At 47.8% G+C, this 24,950-nt stretch overlaps 2 protein-coding genes and 1 long non-coding RNA gene across 7 annotated transcripts; 1 reads left to right on the plus strand and 2 right to left on the minus strand.

Annotated features, from left to right (window-relative positions):
- Positions 1-54: 54 nt before the first annotated feature.
- Cdk3 (cyclin dependent kinase 3) lies at positions 55-4,527 on the minus strand. Its single transcript, XM_040268427.2, has 7 exons — positions 4,408-4,527; positions 4,021-4,098; positions 3,830-3,950; positions 3,547-3,717; positions 3,354-3,455; positions 2,861-3,064; positions 55-789 (listed from the first exon to the last, which is right to left on the minus strand). Exons 1-7 carry the CDS (start codon positions 4,521-4,523, stop codon positions 667-669), a joined length of 915 nt encoding a protein of 304 aa, XP_040124361.1. The 5' UTR covers positions 4,524-4,527; the 3' UTR covers positions 55-666.
- Positions 4,528-5,178: 651 nt separating this feature from the next.
- On the minus strand, positions 5,179-24,926 carry Ten1 (TEN1 subunit of CST complex). Of its 5 annotated transcripts, none has more exons than XM_078041652.1 (6): positions 24,689-24,899; positions 19,576-19,778; positions 15,522-15,669; positions 15,332-15,429; positions 12,688-12,845; positions 5,179-5,631 (listed from the first exon to the last, which is right to left on the minus strand). In XM_078041652.1, exons 4-6 carry the CDS (start codon positions 15,418-15,420, stop codon positions 5,510-5,512), a joined length of 369 nt encoding a protein of 122 aa, XP_077897778.1. In that variant the 5' UTR covers positions 15,421-15,429; positions 15,522-15,669; positions 19,576-19,778; positions 24,689-24,899; the 3' UTR covers positions 5,179-5,509. The 5 variants fall into 5 exon arrangements, with proteins under 5 accessions (XP_077897778.1, XP_077897776.1, XP_077897777.1 ...); XM_078041650.1 differs by lacking the exon at positions 15,522-15,669 and adding an exon at positions 17,005-17,067; XM_078041651.1 differs by lacking the exon at positions 15,522-15,669.
- On the plus strand, positions 8,045-13,773 carry LOC144375969 (uncharacterized). Its single transcript, XR_013435925.1, has 3 exons — positions 8,045-8,252; positions 9,876-10,021; positions 12,475-13,773. It is a non-coding gene; the product is annotated as an uncharacterized LOC144375969 (long non-coding RNA).
- Positions 24,927-24,950: the final 24 nt, after the last annotated feature.

Raw genomic sequence — 24,950 nt, forward strand, 5'->3', positions numbered from 1 at the left:
TGTCCCCTTGCCAGCAAGCCCGGGTGTCCCCAGAGCAGAACAATGCCAGAAAACTTAGGAATGTGTCACATTTATTTCCCATTTGTCAAATAAAAGAAAACCAACTTCAGTATCTTCAGTGGCGTGACAGCCACTTAGAACAGCCACAAGTGTCCAGACCTCTTTGGGGGTCAGGAAACTGTCCCTCTCCCCTACTCACCCCTCCTGTTTAACTTGGGATTCCCAAATGGAACTTTCCTAACTCCTCCTGCAAACACTTTAAATCCAAAAACACTAGCAGGGGGCTCCCTTTCATCCAGTTGGGGTGGGGGGTGCTGGTTCTGCCACTGCAGCTAGGTCAGGTGAAGGGCCTGGGGGACCCCTGGAGCCCACTGCCTGCAGCTCCGGGCAGGCTTCCTGCGCTCCACTTGGCACCTGTTGTTCCAGTGCCAGGGGACTGGGGATCAAACGTACCCCACCATGCATGGAGCATCTGCTCTTCTATTTTGAAAAGGACCGTGGAACCCAACAAACAACACAGACTTGCTAACCTGCTGGCAGGACTAACCCAAACTCAGCCCTCTGATGGCTGATCAAAATTCCTTAGAGCTTTGCCCTCTCCCCAGGTTTGTTCTCTTGGGAGGTGCGCGGGAGGCAGACAGATTGAGATGCTGGGCCTCAATGTTCTCAGCGGCAGAAACCCTCCAGCACACACTGGGAGGCCGGGGAGGGCTCAGGGGATGAGAAGTATGGGTGGGCAAGAGCGGCCTTGGCCGAGATCCTCTGGCTGGGGTCATACTGCAGGAGTTGCTGGGAGGAGAGAAGAGGCGTAAAGGGGTTGAGCCTGGGTGCGGCCAGACCCGGGAGAGAAATTCCCCTCCCAGGCCCCAGCTAGAGGGCCCAGGCCCAGAACCACATGAAGCCACTTGCCTCCTAGCTCTGGAGCCAGTTCTGGACACTCCCAGAATCTAGGGACAAAGGGTTAGTTCTGCTGCAGCCTTATGAGTCAACAGTCTCCTTCAGGCAACTGAAGCCCAGTCATGCCCCTTCCTTGCTGAGACTTCCAGGTCCCAGCCTGCTTCTGGCTGAGAACACAGGGGTGTCCCGTGTGTGGGTGAGCAGGCCCCCAACCTCAGGTTTGGGCATACTTGAGGTGGAGCAGGAATACAAAGAGCAGAAGGAGAGGGAAGGAGGAGGTAACAAGACAAGGGACCGTGGAGTCTCTAAACCCACGTCACGGGGAAGCCAGGGTGGAGGAAGCCAGTGCAGTCCTGGTGGATAATATGCACAGACTTCTGGAGAGCTGGACACGCAGCCTGAAGATGAACTGCCTTCCTCTTGACTCCACCAGAGTAGTCAGAAAAGCAGCTCGAGGCTGGGACCAGTGGTGTGCGCCTATAGCAGCTTTGGGGGCTGAAGCAGGATTCAAGTCCAAGGTTATTCTGGCAACTTAGTAAGACTCTGTCTCAAAATAAATAAGAAAGGGCTGGGGATGTAACCTGATGGTAGAATGTTGGCCTAGCATGTATGAGGCCCTGGTTTGACCCCGGCACCGAAAAACAACAACAACAAAAAGTGGCTCAGAGGCTTTGTGGTCAAGAGGGATGGCTTTGGCTGAGGAGGCCTCTGGGCACTCTGGCCAGTCCAAGGGTCAAGGTGGTGCTATAAGAAGGATAAGCGAGGACAGTGGCAGGGTCCCAGGCAGCAGGAAACTGTCTGTTCTGAACAGCCTGTGTGAGGGCACTGGGGGAATACCACGGCAGGAGGAGGGGTGCCCCCCGCCCCCGGGGTAGCAGGCAACTGACATTAGCAGTGAGGTCCGCAGGGGGAGTGATCCAAAACGCGAGGCAGGGCTGGGATGTGGCTCAGTGCAGAGTGCTCGCCTAGCCTGAGCAGGCTCTGGGCTCAATCCCCAGGACCCCCAGAACAAAAAAACACACAAGCCAACTGGGGGAAGCACCAAGTGCTGTGGCCTAAGGAAAAAGCTCAACTAGAGGAGAGAAGGTTTAAACGGGAAGGTGAACCTTGGACTTATCACAAAGAGGCCTCTAGATGGGACAATCAATATGGCCTGGGACAAGCCAGATGTGTACAAGGGCCAGGAAGGAGACCAGCCTGGACTCAGAAAGAGTGAGGGTTGCTGGGCACAGTAGCACACACTTAAAATCCGAGCTGAGGCAGGAGGACCGGAAGTTTGAGACAAGCCTTAGCAACTTGTCAAAAAGTGGAAAGAGGGCTAGGACTGTAGCTCAACGGCAGAGCGCTTGCCTAGCATGTGTAAGATACTGGGTTTGATTGTCAGCACCACATAAAAATAAACAAAGGCATGCTGTCCATCTACAAAAAATTTTAAAAATTTAAAAAAAAAATAGAAAGGGGGCTGGGGTTGGGGCTCAGTGGTAGAGTGCTTGCCTAGCATGCATGAGGCACTGGGTTCAATCCCCGGAACCACATAAAAATAAATAAAATAAAGGTATTGTGTCCACCCACAACTAAAAATAAATAAATAAATAAAATAGAAAGGACTGGGAATATAGCTCAATGGTAAAGTGCCCCTGGGCTCAGTCCTCCATACTGCCACCACCTCACCCCAAAAAAAGGAAGAATGAGGGTTATCCCAGCTACTTGGAAGGCTGGCAGGAGGACTACAAGTTTGAGGCCAGCCTCTAAGTGAGGCCCTGTCTCAAAAAAAGGGCTAGGAATACATTTCAGTGGCAGAGCACTTGCCTAGCATGTATGCAAGGTCCTGGGTTCAATTCCCAGTAATATACACACACCCCATAAAAGAAGAGGGTTACGTAAGAGGCTGGTTAACAAAAGAGACAGTCTGGTTGGAGCAGATGCTGGGGCTAGGAGGCATTTCTTGCCCACCAGGACCTACCATGAGCAGATCCTTGCCCTTGGGCTCCAGATTAGGCACAATTTCCTCCAACCCCTTCCTGGTCCACTTGGGGAAGCTGCCCTTATAGTCAGGCAGCTGGGTGACCCCTGGCCATGTGGCTTCACTGGGTGTCCCCAGGGTGCGAAAGATACGAAATAGTTGGTCAATTTCAGAGTCACCGGGAAACAGTGCTTTACGAGTCATCTGGAAAAGGGAAGAAGAGAAGGCGTGTGTTTGACAAAGTGTCATAATGAATCCGACGCCAGAGAGGTGGCCAGAACCAGGGAGGAACCTTTAGGATGTCATTCCCAGGGCTGTGCTAATCGTTCCAGCCCTTTCTGAATAAAGCTGGGTTCCTGGTCCTGTAGCCAGTCCTAGCCACCCCTCAATCCACCTCTAACAGAGGTATCAGTGAGCCCGGCCACCACCCCATAGGACACTGCCTATGCCTCCTTGGGACCAGGCTTGTCTCTCTCTCTCTCTCTCTCTCTACCATCTCTGCAAAGATGCAACCAATGCTCCAGACATCCACAGCTGTGGAATAAAACTTGCTGCCCAAGAGGATCTCCGGGGCACGATACCATAGTGTCACCACCTGTGGAGTCAAGAAAGAAATAACATAATTCAGGGTGGCTGAGAGCACAGGTGCCATCCTGTCGTTCCCTCCCCCTTGTCCCCCACTCTACCTCATGGGTATAGGTGCGCAGGGGCACCCCGAAGGCTCGAGCCAGGCCAAAGTCGGCCAGCTTGAGGGCTCCAAACTCATTGATGAGCAGATTCTGGGGCTTCAGGTCTCGGTGGATGACCCGATGAGAGTGGCAGAAATTCACTCCCTGCAGTAGCTGGAAGAGGTAGCTCTGCAGAAAGGAGCAGGAGGAGCCCCCTGAGCCTAGGTGGCTGGTGCGGGGCCGGGGCGGGGCGCGTGTGTATATGTGTGGCCGCCTTGCCCTTCTGTCTGTTCCTTGGCACCTTAACTAAGTGCAGGGGGAGCTCTGAGACTGGCATGGAGTCCATGTACTTCTTCAGGTCCTGGCTGAGGAACTCGAACACCAGGTACAGCTTCTTCTCGCTGTGCACCACATCCAGCAGCCTGGCGGGGAGATGGAAGTCAGGACGCCATCTTCCGGGTCCCGCCTTCCCCGGCTCCTTCCCCGGCTCACCTGACAATGTTGGGGTGCTTCAGTTCTTTGAGCAGGGAGATCTCCCTGATGGCCGTGCTGGGGACCCCCTCCATTTCCCTGCCGGAAAGGAGGGCATAGCCAATGGGTAAGAGCAGGAGTCATTTCTAGCCAGAGGGATCCACTTCTGTGGTCCTCACTCCCACAAGGATGACCTGTCCCGAGATGGGCACCCTGAAGCTTCACACAGCAGTGCCAGGGCAAAGACTGACCAGGGGACAGGGAGTAGGGACAAGGACAAGGGCTGCACCATGGTGGCAGTATGACTGGACAACGCCTGGAAAAGGGGTTGAGCGTGAACCCTTGAATAGAGGACATGGAAGGGGAGCGGGGGCACGGGGCAGGGGTTCCCATCATCCCAGCACTCACAAATCCAGCCTGATCTTCTTGAGTGCCACAAGCTGCCCAGTCTCTTTGTTCTTGGCCTTATAAACCACCCCATAGGTGCCCTCTCCAATCTTCTCTACCTTCTGGAACACATCCATGTCCGCAAAGCTGTCCAGGAAGAGAGACCATACCCCGGCATTCACACCCTGTGCCCGGCACCCTGCTGCCCGCCTCCCGCCTCCATGTAACACCCTGCCCGGCCCCAGCCTGTGTCCCTGCCCCCCCTGCACACTGCCTATTCTGCTTGGGAACCTGTCTCAGGGATGGCGCTGCCCCTCGCTGGGACACAACGCAGCCCCAGACCTTTTGCCCAGTGCCTGGCTACGGAATGCAGGAGGGCCCAAACTTCTTCTGCCTAAGTCCCTGTGTCAGTCCAGCCAAGCCCAGGTTCTGGGAGCCCAAGACTGCCCAGAAGGGCTGCCAGGGATGAGGGACAGTGGGAGGCAGAGGTCACAGGTTAGGGAGGGCTTCTGAAGCCATAGTCCTACTCTAGGCCACATGGTCAAGGGCCAGGGCCTAGGCTGGGCCTGTTTGGCCATGTTTAGCCTCCTTTGAGGGCAGAACCTTGGCAGGGGCAATCCCTGTGATTTCTGGGCCCCCCACCTGGCTCCTGGTCCCCCAAACCCTCCCCTCAGACACCCAGCCCAGAATTCACCAGAAGCCTGAGCGGCTGCAGCCTCACTGCCAAGTGGGTTGCCTGCTCCGCAGCTCCCCCTCCTGGTCCCTTCCAGCACAACACCACATGCACACACGGAGAGGTCATGCCCACCGGGCCTTTATTCGGGAGGATCTTCTGGAACCCTCTGTGACCCCATGCGAGGCATAGCCCCAGGGCCTTGGAGCGCCACTGTCTGGAGCCTCCTGGAGGGTAGGGGTGTCAGACCTTGACACCGGCTCCTAGGCTCTCATTTCTGGAACAATCCCAACATAGAGGAAGAGGCTGGATTGGCCACCCTGCCCCTCTACTCTCTGGCTCCAGTCAGACGCTGTCATTCAGGGAAGCGTCTACACTTCTGCAGTGGCTCTGGCAGCTCAAAGGTTTGGCCTCAGGAGTAGGTGGGGGGGCTGCTGGCGTCCTCACTTCCTATTGGCTGCTGCCTCTCTCTTGCTGGTAGAGCCGCTGCTCCAGGATGGCTTGTTCTAAGGAAGGCAGATTTATCCCTTCCACACAGGTCAGCAGCCGGGCCTTCACCACGTAACCGCCATCTGAAAGAAACACCAGGACACCGGCAGTGACCAGGATACACCCAACCCATGCTTCTGGGGATTTCCACTGGCTGGGTCCTGAGTTTTGACAGCTAGAGGTGGAGACAAGACAGCTGGCATGTGCAAGGCTGGCAATTTGTCCTCTTGGGCCTCAGAACTGTGGGCCCACGTGCACACAGCACACGCCTGGAACTTAGCCAGCATCCTGAACGTTCCATATTTGGGGAGGTGGGTTCTGGAAGATGGACCCTTGACTTCCCACCTTTGCCACATAATTCCTTGGCCTCCTTTGCTCCCCAGTGCCCAGGGTCAAGGAGGGGTCCCATCACCATCCTAGCTCTCCATGGGTCCCAAGGAAAAGGCCTCCTTGGTACCTGGCAACTGGAGACCAGGCAAAGAGAAACTCACGTTTAGTAAATACAAGGGACTGAGTTCAAGGCAAGATGGTCCTGAGAGGGGCAAGTCACCCAACCCAGAATGAGACTTGGAGCTACTAACACATGCAGTGGTGACCTGACACTTAATATCAATGTTCAGGTGACAGCACACAGGAAGGGCATTGGGGTTTACACTAACAGATGCCCATCTATTTTCAGGTGGACCAGTAGCTTACACCTGTAATCCCAGAGACTTGGGAGGCTAAGACAGAAGGATCCCAAGTTCAAGGCCAGCCTCAGCAATTTAGAGAGGTCCTCCGCATTTGAGTGAAATCATCTCAAAATAAAAAATAAAAAGGGTTGGGGATATAGCTCAGCCGTAAAGTACCCCAGCATTCAACCCCTTAATACCAAAAAAAAAAAAAAAAGAAAGAAAAGAAAACAAAGAAAAAACACTTGTGTACTCTCTGCTCTTTGGACACTTTAATAAATACGTTCAATGTTCTGGGACATTATCCTGTCTTCTTTTGATGCACAGAAACTCTCTGATTATTACATAAAGACAAGCTTACTCTTCTTTCCAGTTCAGGCCACTCATCCATTTAACACTGCCTAGGGGAGAATTCAGTGTCCACTGTCTAAGAGGGGCCTGTGAGGTTGCCTGTATCAGCTTCCATCAGCCCAGCGCTGGGCACAGTCAAGGGAGGAATGGGTGTGGAGTTTGGGGATGTATCTCAGGGTAGAGCAATCGCCTGAGGCCCTGGTTTCTATCCTCAGCATGCGCAGGCACGCGCGCACACACACACACACACACACACACACACACACACCACACAGGAGCGGGTGCATTACAAAATCTGGGTCTACTGATGGGTGTAGATGATTGATTCTCACCCCGCAGGCCTCTTCAGTCTGGTCTCTACCCTGATCAATCAAACAGTATTATTTTCCTATTTCCTCTGTTTTTTGTTTTGTTTTGTTTTGTTTTTGGTGGAACTGGGGATTGAACTCAGGGGCACTCTACCACTGGGCTACATCCCCAGCTCTTTTTATTTTGTTTATGTATTTATTTAAATTTTGGGTCAGGGTCTCACTAAGTTGCTGAGCCTGGTTTCAATCTTGTGATCCTCCTGCCTCAGCCTCCAGAGTTGCTGGGATCACAGGTCAGTGCCTAGCCTGCCTAATCTTTACCAGACAATGAGAGCCGGGCCCTCTCAGGACACCCACAGCCCACAGGCAGCTGCAGGTGTTCAGGACAACCGGGCAGAACAAGAACAAAAGCAGAGCACTTTCATTCACAGTTGGCATTGTTAAAATTTTCAAAATAAGGGCGAGGGGTCTATTCAGTGGCAGAGTGCTTGACTGGTGTGCGTTCAGGCCCTGGATTCCATCTCATCACTGAAAAACAAAACTCAAAATAGGATCCTATATCAAATATTTCCATACTTCCTGTATGAAGATTCTCTTAGGAGTCTGCCTAAATTTCATAGAATTTTCCATAGTGTATGCCTAGCAGCCATTTCCTCCCTGGGAAACCCAGACTTCTGTATCTATATTGCAAGATATGTTGCTTCTCCTGTGAATGAGAAAATGTATTAACTTGTGGGGGTGTAGTGGTCACACCTGTAATCCCAGCGACCCACGAACCTAAGGCAGGAGGAGCCAGCCTCTGCAATTGAGTGAGACCCTGCCTCAAAATAAAGAAATAAAAAATGAGCTGTTTGCATAGCTCAGTGGTAAAGCACCTCTGGTTTCAATCCTCAATACCATTAAAAAAAAAAAAAGCATTAACTAAGGAAGTGAGCTTTATGATAAACACAGGGACAAACTGGGCAAAACGTTATCCATCTGCAAAAGCCCAGAGTAAACAGAATGAGAAGAAGGGTGCTTGCAAAAGCCTGTGGGGTGGGAGAAGGGAAGAGCTCATGACTCACACAGCTGGAGAGATGGTCACTCAGGGGAATTTCTCCTTGCAAAGATAAAGAACTGAGAACAAAGAAGGTTGCAAAATACAGAATGCAGCGGGCTGGGATGTGGGAGGGGGACAGGGAAATAGGTGTCACGGAGGAAGTGAATCTGAAGGGAAGGAAGGTGGCTAGGCTAGGAGATGCCTCTTTGTTTTATGTTTAATGATCTTTGTCCCTGGGTTCAATCTCCAGTACCAAAAAAAAAAAAAAAAAAAAAAGTTTAATGATCTTAACTGACTTTAGGGAAGGCCCTGGAGCCCAGCCCAATGGAGCCCTGGTAAGGAGGAACCCTCTTCTGCTCAGCCTGGAGGGAAGGGGCTACGGAGGGGTGTGCATAATTTGAGGAGGGGGCTGCTGCTGTGGCCTCCATCAGCTGGGGCATAGAAGGAGAGGTAACTGGAGAGATGGGAAGGGAGGGGAAGCTGGGGGGGAGGCGGACCAGGACATCTGGAGGGACTTCCAGGCAGTGTGGAGGGGCCCAGAGAGAGAAGGGGTGCTGAAAGCAGGGCACCCCCCGTCCACGTCCACGGGGGCCTTAATCTGCACTCATCATCAGGGAGGGTGGGTGTCATCAGGCAGGAATGACAGCAGGCAAGGGCTGAAACCTCTGCCAGAAAAGTGGGGAGAGAGGCGGGAGCACACCCCGGAGTCCCGGGTCCACGGGTCCTGGCCGGCCAAAGAGCAAAGCTGTGGAAGGGAGCGAAGGGCAGGAAGGCACCGAGAGCAAAGTTTCAGTGGCAGAGGTAGAGCCACCGGCAAAGACCAGGTCCAAGGTGCAGGAGGGGGTGGGCGTGCCACGCGGATCTGGAGCAGAGGTGAAGGGTGGCGCAACTGGCTGGCAGCAGGAGAGGGACAGGGGTGGCTCTGCAAGCCTGCAGGATCTGGCCCCACCTCTGGGTTTTGTAGGGTGTGTGTCGTGGGAGCCTGAACAGGCCCCAGGGCGAGGGCTGTGGGCCTGGGGAAAAGCCAGGTTTCAGCAAAGGCAAGAGCATAATAAGGGGTCGGAAAAGGAAGGCTTCGGAGGGCACAACAGGAAGTTTCCCAGTGCAGGGAAGAGGGCCAAGGGAAGAACAAGAACAGTGGGATTCAAATAAGTAAGCACGTGTGGGGTCCAGGCTGAGAGCTCCCGGTGCACCTGGCTCAGAGGGACAGCTCCTAGAGCTTCATGGGGTCACTATGGCTGATGACATCTGTGTGTTTCAGCATAGCTGGTAGAGAGGATTTTGAATATCCCATGTCAAAGAAAGGTTAAACGATTGAGGTGAGGAGTATGTCAACGACCCTGGTCTGACCATTACACTTTGATACCTATCCTGAAATGTTGTCAGTGCACCTCATAAATACATATAATTACCATGAGTCAATTAAAAATACTTAAAACAAAAAGCTGGGTGTGGTGGCACGCACCTGTAATTCCAGCTTCTCTGCAAGCGGAGGCGGGAGGATCACAAGTTCAAGGCCAGACCCGTCAAGTTAGCAAACCCTTGTCTCAAAAATGAAAAATAAAAAGGAGCTGGACACAAGACGCACGCCTGTAATCTCAGCGGCTCGGGAGGCTGAGGCAAGAGGATTGCGAGTTCAAAGCCAGCCGCAGCAACTTGGCGAGGCGCTAAGCATCTCAGTGAGACCCTGGCTAATAAAATACAAAATAAGGCTGGGGAGGTGGCTCAGTGGCCGAGTGCCCCTGAGTTCAATCCCTGGTACAAACAAATAAATAAATAAATAAATAAGAAGTCTAGGGACATAGCTCAGTGGTAAAGAACCTCTGAGTTCAGTCCTAGCTAGCTCTAGGTGCAAAACTGTCAGGAAGGTGGTTTTAAGTGGCCTCTCCTTTGTCCCCAGATCCGTCAACCTGTACACAAAGCAGGTCCATGTTTGATTGACCTTTGTCTCCCCACAGGACTTTGGACCTGGCCCAGGGAGGTTTAAAGCAGCCACAGGGTGCCTACTCTGCCCGGGTTAGAGGTGAGGGCTGCCAGGGCCACACTCAGCCCACACGCCTCCTCATCCTTTCTTTAATGAGTTCCTAGAGCCAGCTGTGAGCGAGTAAGTGCACACCGCCTAGAAGATCAAACAAGAAACAGGGTACTGGCAACTCCCTTGAGCAAGTGGTGATGCAAAAAGTGAGACGCAACCTACAAGCCGGTGCCCCCTGAGGCGCTTCCTTCTCTGCCTGGGGCTTTGTGACATTCAGGGCTTTTGTTTCTGTTTTACAAGGGTGCTTCAGATGGGGTGCTGTTCCTGTGGTGTGACCCCCGGGAAGCACTTGGTACTTCACTGATCCCTGATCCCCATCCCCCGTCCTGCAACGCTGGATTGATGGGCTTCTCCTTCCGTTAAGACAACAAACATGTCAATCTTTACCTAATGGTTTTAGCAGCCAGCCATGATTGTTGCCTGGATTTATTATTTCATCAGGGATCTTAAAAAGAAAACATGGCCAGACGTGGTGGCACTCTGAAACCTCGGCAGGCCAGCCTCAGCAATTTAGCAAACCCTTGTCTAATTTAAAAAATAAAAAGGACTAGGATGTAGCCCAGTGGTAAAGCACCCCTGGATTCAATCCCCAGTATTGAAAAAAAAAAAACAATAATAATTAAAACAAAATAAACCTGGATTTTGAGCACAGTGGCACACCCCTATAATCCCAATGACTCAGGAGGCTGAGGCACAAGTTTAAGGCCAGCCTAGGCAGTTTACCAAGACCCTGTCTCAAATAAAAAATGAAAAGGGCTGGGGTGAGGTGGTGTATGCCTATAATCCCAGCAGCTTGGGAGGCTGAGGCAGGAGGATGGCCAACTCAAAGTCAGCCTCAGCAACTTAAGCAAGGTCCTAAGCAACTCAGTGAGACCCCGCTTCTAAATAAAATATAAAAAAGGGCGGAGCATGTGGTTCAGTGGTTGAGTGCCACTGGGTTCAATGACCAGTGCTGCAATAAAATAAAAAACAAAGTAAAAATAAATTTTAAAAGAGGGCTGGGGGTGAAGCTCAGTGGGACAGAGTGTACTTAGCATGTAGGAGGGCCTTGGTTTGATCCCCAGCAGTGCACGCAAATAATAATAAATCAATAAACACAGTTGGCTTTATTTGTTAAAGGTCCCACCCCATTTTATTTTATTTTTTTTTTCAAGAGAGAGTGAGAGAGGGAGAGGGAGGGGGAGAGAGAGAGAGAGAGAGAGAGAGAGAGAGAGAGAGAGAGAGAATTTTAATATTTATTTCTTAGTTTTCGGCGGACACAACATCTTTGTTGGTATGTGGTGCTGAGGATCAAACCCGGGCCACACGCATGCCAGGCAAGCGCTCTACCTCTTGAGCCACATCCCCAGCCCCGCCACCCCATTTTACATCCACAAAAAATCCCAACTCTGCTCCAAACCCTGCCCGCCTCCTGGCCTACTGTCTCATCTTGTTTCAACCCTCACCTATATTTGCAATTGGTTTCCAGACATGGACCCTGGGGTCCAGAGAGCTCTCAGGATTATCGGCATGGGCAAGGGTGGAGATCTTTTATGCAAAGCCTCTTCGTGCTCACCCCTGCTCCTCCCATAACTCGCCTCAATCAATTATGAGGGCAGGAACCCTGTGAACTCAAAGGCTTAAGCCTAACAAAGATTAACTTTTATTAAGTCAAATATAATTAAAGTAAGTACCATTTGATTACTTTTTTCTCTGATGTATTTAATCCAGAGTTAAAACACTATTGTGACTTTCAGGAAGTATAAATCAAGAAAATATTTGTATCTTTTCAACTATAAGTTCTACTTGAGGAACCTGCACTGAAGAAAAAAGTCAGAAAAGAGACAAAGATTAGTTGGTTGTGGTGACATAGGATGCATCCTGTAATCTCAGCTACTCAGGAGGCTGAGGCAGGAGGATTGCCAAGTTCAAGGCCAGCCTGGACAATTTACCCAGATGCTGTCTCAAAGTAAAATGAAAAGGGCTGAGGATGTGGCTCAGTGGTCAAGTGCCCCTGGGTTCAATCCCCAGTACTACTACAGCAACAAAACCCTTAAAGATAGTGCAGGAGAATGTTATCTGCAGCATTCTTTCTTACTCTTTTTTCTTTTGTTCTCTCTGTAACACTGACTTCCTAGCCGATTATTACATCCCTATCATTTCCAAGCCTTGGTTTTCTTGTTTATGAAATAGCAATAAGACTCAAATTAAGGGCTGGTGGGTAGAGTCAAAAAGACAGAATCCACCTCAAACCAGGCCTGGGCACGTTGTAGCCTTCAGAAATTAGTGGCTTCTCCTATAATCCCAGTGGTTCCAGAGGCTGAGGCAGGAGGATCACAAGTTTAAAGCCAGCCTCAACAACTTAGCGAGGCCCTAAGAAACTCAGTGAGACCCTGACTCTAATAAAATACAAAAAAAGGGCTGGGGATGTAGCTCAGTTGTTAAGCGCCCCTGGGTTTAATCCCTGATACCAAAATAATAATAATAATAATGATAATAATATTAATAGTGGCTTCTCTCTCCTCTTTCTCACTTCTCCACAGTCCCTCTCTTTGACTTGGCACCACATGGCGGATCCACTCTGAGTCTCCTATCCTGTCTGTCTCCCAAGAGTCCTTGACTCTGTGGACTGATTTGGAAGGAATGCTGACCCTAATGAGGCGCCCCATCACAAGCCTACCTCCTACTTCCTGACTCACCTCAAAGTGCCCCAAGGCAGAACCCAGAGTAGAATGCAGCGTGAGGCCGAAGCTTACCCTCCTCGTGCTCCAGCTCCCCAAGGACCACGTACAGGGAGCCCACCTGGGCCTGGAACGGCTCCACCAGCTTGGTACAGACAAGAACCTGGTGCTGATCAGACCCGTGCTGAGCCCTCAGGGTCACCCTGGACTGGGTCACGTCATAGAGGCACAACCTGGAGAGCGGAGGAAGCGAGATGGTTTCTATCCGTGGAACCGCCACAGATAAACCTGGAGAAATCCACATCCACCTTCAATGCACCCAAGAAAAAACCAGAAACAACAAGTGTTTCAGTCTATGTTGTAGACCAGGAGATGACTTTCATTTAAGTTTCTTCGCCTTGTTTTAAATTTTCTTAATGGTATTTTGTAATTTAATTTTGTTGCTATCCAATGTAGTTGCTTTTTTTTTTTCCTTGTATGTTTTCCACTTTCTGTGTCTTAGCTGAGATTTCTGCTGATCACAAGGACATTGTGAAGATGCGTTCTTGGTTATTTCTGGACATTTCATGATTTCAGCTTATATTTCTGTGATACAGTGCAAATTATTATCCTTTTGTATGTTGTGAGGTAGGGATCAAATTGTTTTTCTCCCATAAAAATATCTGGTGATTCCAGCACCATTTTTTGAAACAATTGCCCTTTACCCACTGAATTAAATTGATATTTTTCAAAAACCATTAGAGAAAAGGCTAAATGAATTATGGCATAGTCATGCTCACCTAACAACAGGATATGCTCTGAGAAGTGAGTTGCTGGGCAATTTTATCACTATGCAATCAGCCTAGGGCACACTTACACAAACCCAGGTGGCTGCCTACCACAAACCCGAATCACCACTGGGCCCAGCTAAGGCACTATATTTGAGAGTGATTTATTGTACAGAATATGCAACCAACAGAGTATGTGGAACATGTAGGCAATTGTAACCCAAGAGTAAGTATTTGTGGACCTAAACATATCTAGACATAGAAAAGGTACAGTAAAAATATGAGGTGAGAGGCTGGGGTACTGGCTCAGTGGTAGAGCGCTTGCCTAGCATGCGTGAGGTCCTGGGTTCAATCCCCGGCACCACATAAAAATAAACAAATAAAATAAAGATAATATGTTCATCTGCAACTAAGAATATTTTTTAAAATATGAGGTAATCATAATTTTTTGGCTCCATTACTCCAATATAATCTTTTTTTTTTTTGAGTGTGTGTGTGTGTGTGTGTGTGTGTGTGTGGTTCTGGGGACTGAGCCCAGGGGTGCTTTACCATTGGGCTACATCCTTTGTCCTTTTTTTGTTTTACTTTGTTTTTAGAATCAGGGTCTTGCTAAATTGTAGCTGGCCTTGGATTTCTGATCCTCCTTCCTCAGCCTCCCAAGTAGCTGGGATTACAGGCATGTGCCACTCACTGTACCCAGCTCCATTTTAATCTTATGGGACCATTGTCATATAAAATCTCTTGTTGACCCGAATGTTATGCCATGTGTGAGGGTATATTTAGATGAGGTAGATTTATACAGGAGACATGAAAACATGTCTAGCACATGCAGCTATGTAAGTGAATAAATGGTACAATATAGAAACACCACAGAAGCTCATCTAGGCTAAAATATGTCCTCAGATGTGTACACATATATCCCAGGATGGGCCCCATTGAATTGCATTTCCTGGGACCCACATCCTCATGCAGTGCCCTGCCATGCTGAATAGGGCTGATGTGGGTAACCAGCAGATTCTGCAGGAATGAGGGAGAGTGACTTCTGACTCTGTCATAAATACGTAGTGGCCTCCACCTTGCTCTGTCTCTTGGATCGCTCATTCTGGGAGAGACAGCTGTTAGAGACAGCCTCACTCAGCCCTATAGAGAAAGCCACATTGTCCCAGACTAAGTGTTCCTGCAGGAGCCAGCAATAATTTGCCAGCCAAGTGAATGAGTCACCTTGGAAGTGGATCCTCTAGTCCATCAAGGGACAAATGGCACCTGTGGCCATTATCTGGGCTGCAATCTCATGAGAGACCTGAGCCAGACCCACCCAGTTAAGCCACCCTTGAGTTTCTGACCCACACTAACTGTGAGATAATAAACATCTGTGGTTTTTTGGCATGGGGGTTACTGGAGATTTAACCCAGGGGTGCTTTACCACTGAGCTACAACCACCAGCCTTTAAATTTTTTTTTTTTTAATTTTGAAACAGGATCTCATTAAGTTGTCTAGGACCTTGCTAAATTGCTGAGACTGGCCTTGAACTTGGGATCCTCCTGCTTCAGCCTCCCAAGCTGCTGGGATGACAGCATGCACCACTGTGCCCAGCTAAGGCACTATATTTGAGAGTGATTTATTATACAGAATATGCAACCAACAGAGTATACATGTACATACATATATTGGCCACTCAGATGTATGTATATACATACATATGAACATGAAAAAGTGTAGAAAGATAATCACAAAATGTTAGCAGTAGTTATCTGGACAATGGGATTGTAAGTGATTTTGCTTTCTGTACTCTTTTCTGGACTCCTTATATTTTTACAACAAATACATATTCATTTTTAGCATTTTTCATAATTAGACAAACTATATAAAACTACTCTAATTGCTTTATTTTCAGGGGGGGAAACCATTTAAACATTCCCCCTCCCACCATGTGACAAGACCACCTTTCTCACCTGCCATATGTTCTCAGGATGCCCCCATCAGGAACCTGGCCAGCACTGACCTCCCAGGGGAAGTAATAGATCCCAGGTTTGGGCAGCATTGTTGGTTCCTGTAACCAAATAGGATGAATTTTTGAAGGTTCCTGATAAACCAAGCAAAACACAAGACAGACCCAGAGATGCACAAGACCAGCAATAATACCTGGAAGACTAGCTCTAGTCGGGAGGGAGATACAATTGAAAACAGTTTTGAGCTCGGCTTGGTGGTGCACACCAGTAATCCCAGCAACTTGAGAGGAGGAGCAGGAGGACCACAAGTTCAAAGTCAGCATCAGCAACTTAGCAAGACCCTGTTTCAAAATAAAAAAGGCTGGGGAAGCTAGGCATGGTGGCGCACGTCTGTAATGCCAGTGGCTTTGGAGGCTGAGGCAGGAGGATTGCAAGTTCAAAGCCAGCCTCAGCAAAAGCAAGGCACTGAAAAACTCTGTGAGACCCTGACTCTAAATAAAATACAAGATAGGCCTGGGGATGTGGCTCAGTGGTGGAGTGGTGCCGAGTTCAATCCCCATGTATCCCCCAAAATAAACAAACAAATAAATATCAATTTCATTAAAAGGGAGGGGGCTGGGGATGTGGCTCAGTGATTAAGCACCCCTGAATTCATTCCCTTGTACAAAAAAAAATTCTTTTGATATGTTATTAATGCACATAACACACACACACACTCCCACAGGCCATATGGAGAAGTACTGCTTCTTACTCCAATCTCAATGCAACCCATTCCCAGCAATGCCCAAAAGCATGGGTCTGTAAAGGAACAGATAGCACTTCTAGCTTCGAGGGCTAGACGATGTCTGTTGTAGCTATAACAATTTTCCTTATACTAGGTTTCCTCTCAAATATTCAAGAACGGGCTGGGCCTGGTGGCACATGCCTATAATCCCAGCAACTTGGGAGGCTGAGGCAGGAGGATCGAAATCCAAGGCCAGCTTCAGCAATTTAGCAAGATCTTGTCTCAAAATTAGGAAAAAAAGAAAAAAATAGAGCGCTGGGGATGGGCTCAGTGATAGAGCGCCCCTGGGTTCAATCCCCAGTATCATAAAATAAAATAAAATGTGAGAGAACTAGGGATTCAGGGATAATTAATTGTTCAATGACAAAAGAGTCCTGAAAGCAAGAGCTTTCAACTATTCCTGGACAGGACAAGCACATAGAGATGGGAATAAAGATAGACGATAATGAAATAACCCTAAAAACCCGTAGAAAACAGACGACACAGCCTCAGTCCAGAAGTTAAATATAACCTAGAATCTTGCACAATTGGTATGATTTACAAGGAGGTCATTGGGCAGTGTTGCAAGTCAGTGTGCAACGGACATTTTGAGAAGCTGCCAAGAGCAGGCTTGGTTTGTACAGATCAGGAGCCACGGGCTGAGTCTCAGCTGGCCCCATCCCCCTAAATGTGTGTGTCGTGAATTGCTGTGGCCAGTGAGCAGAACTGTCGGTCTCTAGACATGAAACAGCCCCCTAATCACCTCTGGCATGACCAAGAAGCAAAAATGGAAAGAAAACAAAAAATAACCAAGGAGAGAAAAAAACAGAGCAGTGGTCCGTTAGGGGCCATGGGGGACAATCCCCTTCAGTCCAGCAAAAAGATGACTCATGGTGGCTGTGGTGGCACACACCTGTAACTCCATCCACTTGGGAGAACAGGCGGGAGGGTCTTAGCCTGGCAGCTTCCTGAGAGCCTGGATCAAAAGAAAAACTAAAAAATAAAATAAAATTTAAAAAGGGCTGGGTATATAGCTCAGTGATAGAGACCCTCTGGGTTCAGTCCCCAGACCTGGGGGAAAAAAAAAAAAGTGGAATAGGCTATAGCTCAGGAGTAAAATCTCTTGGGTTCAAACCCCAGTACTGTTATTTTATTATTATTTTTTTTTGTAGACAGACATAATATCTTTATTTTATTTATTTATTTTTATGTTGTGCTGAGGATTGAACCCAAGGCGTCACACTTGTTGGGCACTCTATCACTGAGCCCCAGCCCCAGCACACACACAGTTTGATTCAGGAAAGTAGAGACATATTCAAAGAATTGGGGCAATCTTGAGAGACACCTTTGGAATAAAGTAAAGAATACACATTCAAGGGAGAATGTGGACTATCTGCAGAAGGAGAGAGCGCCCTGTGCCTGCATTTATTTGTTTGTTTGTTTGTTTGTATTTTTGACACTGGGATCCTTTTGTTTTTTGTTTTGTTTTCTGTTTTGGAACTGGGGATCAAATCTAGGGCTTCACGTATTCGAGGCAAGCACTTTGACATCCCAGCCCTGTTTTTGGTACTGGGATTGATCTCAGGTGCTTTACCACTGAGTTACATCCCCTGTCCTTCTTGATTTTTTTTAAAAAAAAATATTAATTCTTTTAGTTTTAGGTGGATACTATCTTTTATTTTTATGTGGTGCTGAGGATCGAACCCAGTGCCACCTGCGTGCTAGGCAAGCACTCTACCACTGAGCCACAACCCAGACCCCTTAATTTTTATTTCGAGACAGGGTCTCACTAAGTTGCCCAGGCTGGCCTCAAACCTATAAACCTCGTACCTCAGCCTCCCAAGTAGCTGGGATTACACATGTGCACCATCATGCCCAGCTTTTAAAAATTTTGTAATTGGCTGGGGTTGTGGCTCAGAAGGAGAGCGCTCGCCTAGAATGCATGAGATTCTGCGTTTGATCCTCAGCACCACATAAAAATAAAATAAAGACACTGTGTCCATTTATAACTAAAAAATAAATATTAAAAAAATTTGTAATCACTACAATAAAGACAGATTTGGGGACAAATTGTCAATGGATGCTAAAAAATACTACAAAAGTCTGATAAGAAATAGACTCGATGTGTCTCCCTGCAGACTCCTTATTAATTACAAAGGGAAAAGGGATACACTTCACAGTGGAGAACCTTAGCAAATACAGTTGTTGTGGACCTCCTGATAAATACTGAGAAGGCATGTCACTTCTGTTGTATTCCTGCCTATGAGTCACCTGACTGTAAGGAATAACAGCCACGAGTGAATTGAGGACACTGTGGGAAACAAGCTTATTGTAATTCTGAAGCGCAACAGTCACAGCAGACAGAGCGCTCAGCTAAGAGATGACAACATGACAACCATTGTGGACTGCACTGTGTCCTCCCAAAAGACCCAGTGGAGAACTCTCCGAATGTGCCCTGCATGTGCGACAGGTCTTTGCAGAGGTCCTCAGGATGGTCCTAACCCAACATGAGTGGTGACATAAAAAAGGGACAATCTGGATATAGAAACAGACACAATTTAAGGAGAAAGTCAACTGAAAATCAAAGCAGAGAGGGTGATGCGATTACAGGCCAAGGGATGCCAAGGATTGCCCACAAATCACCAGACACTGGTTCTGAGGATGTAGCGCAGTTGTAAAGTGCTTGCCTGGCCTGCCTGAGGCCCCGGGTTCAAATCCTAGCCCCACACACATACACACACACACAAAATCACATCATTGGAAGCCTTTTAAAGGTGAGGCCTGGAACAGATTCTCCTTCACAGCCTCAGGGGAACCCACTCTGGACAGCTTGATTCCAGACTCCTGGCCTCTAGAACTGAGACAGTGACTTCTGCTGTTTAAGCCCCTCAGTCTGTAGCACTTTGTTACAACATCCGTAGGAAATGAAGACCACTGAATATCATTTATGATGCTGCATTGGACCTTAGGCTGGAGAAAAAAAATCGTGGTAAAGGTCATTACTGGACAATTATAAAACCATTTCTAAGATTGCAGATTAGATAACGGTATTGTATTATTTTTTTAAAGAGAGAGTGAGAGAATTTTAATATTTATTTTTTAGTTATCGGTGGACACAACATCTTTGTTTGTATGTGGTGCTGAGGATCGAACCCGGGCCGCACGCATGCCAGGCGAGCGCACTACCACTTGAGCCACATCCCCAGCCCAACAGTATTGTATTGATGTTAAATTATCTTGGCAACTGTTCTGTGGGTGACCTTGCTCTTAGGAAATAAACATGGGTTCTTACGAGTAAGGATCAGGATTTCCATCTTGTTTTCTCAAATGGTTCAGGAAACAAAAAGCAAGTCAACAAGAGTTGGCCCAGCAGCTGTGGCAAAAAGTTAACTAGTAGATCTAGGTGAAAGGTATGTTGATTAACTTTATTCTCCAATTCTCGTATAAGTTCAAAAATATTTCGCAATAAAAAGACAAAGCTCACCAGGATCCAGCTCTCCAACGAAGCTACTCTACTAACTGAGTGACTGTCATGGTCACATCCAGAGTGGCGAAGGGCAAAACTACTACAGTGTGAAGGTGTCGACCGGCTTTATTTTCCATTCTAGAACCAGGCAACGCTGCATTCCATGGCACAGAATAAGTGTTCCAAGGGGCTGGGCAGCAGGGGTGGGCAGCAGAGGTGGGCTGCAGAGAGAGAGAAGCAGAGAAGGGCTGGGAAAAGAGACGAAGAGCAGAAAGGACTGGTCATTCCAAAGTCACCGTCCTCCTAAGGCAGGGACAGGGAGACAGAACAAAATAGCTGACAGGTCAACTTCAAGGTTATTTTTTGTAAGGATTAAGCGATTAAGGGACCTAAGGATTAAGGCAGAGGGAATCTCAGTGTCATGCTATTGGCCTGTTTGGGAAATTTGGCTGTTGACCTCATTCTCCCGATTTCAGGTGGTCAGGTAACATGGGTGACTCCATCTTAATATTTGGACTGGCCTGCTGGGTCCCAGTGCAGGAGTCAGAATTGTGGCCTCCTGTAATTTTTATTTAACAAGAACAACTGGCTTTCTAGAATATTAGGACTGGAAGTCTTTTGTTGAGCACCTTCTACTGTAGGACGGGGGCCTTTGCACTCACTCATTTTCTTTTTGTTTTAATTTTGATGTTGTTTTCTTTGTTTTATTTTATTGTACACTGACCATTTCTTTTCTTCCTTCTTCTTCATTTTTTTTTCTTTGCAATACCAGGATTGAACCCAGGGGTGCTCTGCCACTGAACTACATCTCTGCACCTTTTTGTTTTGAGGCAGGGTCTTGCAGAGTTGCCCATTCTGGCCTCAAATCTGTGATCCTCCTGCCTTAGCCTCCCAAGTCGCTGGGATCACACTGACCTGTTTTCTTAACATGAACAGTCATGGATCACCAGACATCTGGGGAAAATTGCAATGTGAAAGAATTTGTCCCTCACAGTCCCTGAAATTGTCACCTGTCCCTCACTGTCCCTGAAAGTGTCACAGTGCTCCATCGGCTTAAACCTAGGATCATTCTAGATGCGTCCTTTCCTCTCACGGCCTCATCCAATCCCTACCCTGTCAGCTCTATCCAAGCCAGAGGGTGAGGGTCTCCCTGTCTCCATGGTCATCACCCTGTCCACCCCTTTACCAGGCCTCTAACTGGCCTCTTTCTACTTTGTCCTGCTACAGTTCATTCTCTTCACAGCAACCACGCGATGTTTTCAATGGGAAAAAAATGCTGTAGGGAGTATTTTTGGCCAAAACCTCAAGTCTGAGTCCAGCAGAGCCTCCAGATGTTAACCAACAAAGTACAGAAAGCTCAAAAAACAGAGGAATATGTCAAAGATGCCCCAGAGAAGGGAAAAATACGGGTCGTGGGAAATTCCACAGGAAAAAAGATCTAGTTTCTTAAATAGAAATAAATTGAAGGGAAAAAAATATACAGGAGAAAATCATATGTTGTCAAGATTTATACCCACCCACGGCAACTTGTGGACCTTGTGTGGACTCAGATTTGAACAAAGCAACTGTCTTTTGATGGAGGAAAGTTGATTATATTTCAGGTCTGTGACATTAAGGAACTTGAGTTAAGATTTCCAGGGGCTGGGGATGTGGCTCAAGTGGTAGCGTGCTCGCCTGGCATGCATGCGGCCCGGGTTCGATCCTCAGCACCACATACAAACAAAGATGTTGTGTCCACCGAAAACTAAAAAATAAATATTAAAAAAATTCTCTCTCTCTCTCTCTCTCTCTCAAAAAAAAGTTTAAAAAAAAGATTTCCAAATGTGATAACTATTGAAATAAAAACAAACATACTAAATCTATTCCTGGACAACATGTAGAACTTGCTTAAAATTAATGTGGTAGCAACTGGTTGGAGGTGTAGTTGATCGCGGTGGAACCTGGGTACAGAGTACATGTGGAGTTCTCTATAGGACTCCCCCTACCTCTGTACCAGTTTTCAAACGTCAATCAGACCACATGACTCCTTGTTGAAAATCTATGAAAGGTGCCCGATGACAACCACTGGAAGTAGGAGCCTTTACCTTGGCTGTAATAGCAGGTGGGGTCCACTCCTGCCCCACCTTTCAGCCCTTCCCCTTCCTCGGCTCACATCTCAGGACCTGGACCTGCACATTCCCTTGGTTGGTTTCCTTTCTTTCAGTTCAAATGCCTCTTCCTCTGTGAGGCCTTCCCGGTCCACCCATCTAAACTAGTATTCTCCCCATACCCAATTCTATCCATAACCTTGATTCATTTTCATTATTTTGTTTACTAAACAATCAGATGTCAAATGGCATGGTCTTTTATTTGTTTAAAGCCTGGGTCACCCACTAGACTGCAGAGGAGAATTCAAAAACCTTATTCCCTGCTGTGTCCCCTGTGCCTCACACAGGGTCTGGGACATTATTAAATATTCAAGAGTATGGGTGAAGAGATTCATCAAGAGAAAAGCGAGGGGCTGGGATGTGGCTCAAGCGGTAGTGCGCTCGCCTGGCATGCGTGCAGCCTGGGTTTGATCCTCAGCACCACATACAAACAACGATGTTGTGTCTGCCGAAAAAACTAAAAAAAATAAATAAATATTAAAAAATTCTCTCTCTCTCTCTCTCTCTCTAAAAAAAAAAAATTAAAAATTAAAAAAAATAAGAGAAAAGCGAAAACCAAAACCACCTGTCCCCACACACAGTCTGGACACTGAGAACCAAAGCTATACTACAGGGCTCTGCCAGAACTCTATATTCCTTGGCATTTCTTTACTTTTCTGAACTGTCTACCCAGCAAATGGCTGGAGCTCAACAGCCATTTTGTGCACTGAGATTCATTCAGTTTCCTTGACTTGCTGTCTCCAAACACTTTAGACTATAGTTCTTTTTTTTTTTTTTGTATCAGAGATTGAACTCAGGGTACTCAACCACTGAGCCATATCCCCAGCTTTGTTTTGTATTTTATTTAGAGGCAGGATCTCACTAAGTTGCTTAGTACCTTACTTTTGCTAAGGCTGGCTTTGAACTTGCAATCCTCCTGCCTCAGCCTCCTGAGCCACTGAGATTACAGGTGTGCACCACTTTCCCCAGCTTAGACTATGGTTCTGGCCCACTCATAATCAAGACCCAAAATTGAAAGACCCACCTTAAACCAATCGTTCAATTCTCAATAAATTTTGACCTTACAATCCCCTCTGAGACACTGCCAAAGTCTTGCCAGATAGTGATTCCCTTTTACCCAGTAAGCAATAAACTGAGCTTTATCTTATCAACAGCTTGTTTTAGTTATATTTGTAGTGCCAGCTTTTTTTTTTCTTTTTTTTTTTTCTTTTTTTTTTTTTTTTACTGGGGATTGATCCCAGGGATACTCTACCTCTGAGCTACAGTTCCAGCCTCCTTTTTTTGATTTTTATTTTGGGATAGGGTTTCAGGAAGCTACTCAGGGGCTCAGTAAAATGGCTGAGGTTGGCCTCTAAGCTGTGATCTTCCTGCTTCAGCCTTCCGAGTTGCCACCATAACCAGCAACGGAGTACCAACTTTTGGCAGGAGTAATAAAATCCACAGTAACTTGGCGAAATAATGTTTAGTGGAGGAGGGGGTGCATTATACCCGTTAACCTCAGTTAACAGTGCCTTGCCCAGGTATACTGGGCCCGGAGAAAAAGAAACCATCAGCAACAATTATCTTGTCTTCATTCAGCATTTTGATATTTTGTTCATGGTAGGGGTTTTCTTCATTTTGATTGTGGGGCTGGGAATATATGGTAGAGCACTTGCTTAGTATGCTGGAGGCCCTGGGTTCCATATTGCCAGCAAACACATAAACAAACTGCATTTAAAAATTATTCATCTTTAGTATTGGCTCTAGAGCCTCCTTATAATTTGTATCCAAGGTGAATGCCAGTACTGTACTGCAAAAACTTAAGTATGTCGAAATTACAAAACCAAATTAGGGAGAGGTAAAGGATTTGTGTAGTGTGCTACATCTTATCATGGCACGACCTCAAAAGGTAACAAAAATAAATGCAGAAATAATTTTTTTTGGTTGGGGTACCAGGGATTGAACTCAGAGGCACTTGACCACAGACCCACATCCCCAGCCCTATTTTGTATTTTACTTGAAGACAGGGTCTCACTGAGTTGCTTAGTGCTTCACTAAGTTGCTGGGGTTGACTTTGAACTTGCAATCCTCCTGCCTCAGCCTCCCAAGCTGCGCCTGGCCAGAAATAATTTAAGTATTTAATTTAGTAATCTTTTGAGCAATATTAACTAAAAGTGAAAAGTGGTTGCTTCTGAGGATGTTTGGGAAGTCTTGCTTTTTATTATGAATCCTATGATTTTTTTTTCCTGGGGGGGGGTGCGGGGGTATTGAACCCAGGGCCTTGTGCATTCAAGGCAAGCACTCTACCATCTGAGCTATATCCCCAGCCTGAATCCTATGATTTTTAGGCACATGTATAGTTACCACTTTTTGACGATGATAGCACAAACAAAAAAGTCTGGATGCCAAGATGTCTAAGAACCGCCCTTCAGTTTAGGAAAACAACAACAAAAACTCTGGCCTGACGGGTGATGCAGACATGTAATCCCAGAAACTGGGAAGGCTGAGGCAGGAGGGTCACAAGTACAAGACCAGCCTCTGAAAGACTGGTCTCAAAATAAATAAAGGCTGGGGATGTAGCGCAGTTGTAAGAGCGCTCCTGGGTTCACTCTCCAGTGCGGCACACGCGCGCACACACACATAAAATCTATCCTCAAAGGCAGGTCTCAAGAGAAGCATGCCTATCTCATAGGGAACCTCTGTAAATCTGCACCCAGACCTCTACAGCCCACGCTGGCCCAAGCACACCATTATTTTAATAGAACTTTGTTCCCATTCCTTTTTCTCCAGTCTGGGAAGATTCTGGGAAAAACCTAGGTCTTCCCCCTACAATTACGCAAAGACCTCCCACACCTTCTCCGCCCATAGGCCCCTGAGTCCCATCCTTCCACTGTTTCCGGGGACGGTTTAGCAAAAGGATCCGGAAGTGCGGGGCAGACGGGTGTCAGAGCGCAGGCGCAGACCTCTGTCGTGTTGTCCCGCCCCGTCCCAAATCCCCAGCCAACCTGTTCACGGTGTCCCCGGGCCTCTGGTCCCTATTTCCGCTCCGCGCGATCACGAGACGCGAGAGAGGCGCGATCCCGAAAGCACCTGGCTCCCCCTTCACGCCCCGGGCAATCTGCTGACCTTCCACCTGGGTCCTCTTGGCCAGGGGTCGGGAGCTGGGGATTCGTCCGCTTTGCGGGCGGTCCCGGCACGGGCGCCCGGGGTCACGCGCAGAGGGCCGTGAGGAAGAAGGGGCGGGCCGGGGCCAGCGGGGCGGGGACT

Source organism: Ictidomys tridecemlineatus, chromosome 3, assembly GCF_052094955.1.
Source record: "Ictidomys tridecemlineatus isolate mIctTri1 chromosome 3, mIctTri1.hap1, whole genome shotgun sequence".
In the NCBI taxonomy this organism is placed as follows: Eukaryota; Metazoa; Chordata; class Mammalia; order Rodentia; family Sciuridae; genus Ictidomys; species Ictidomys tridecemlineatus.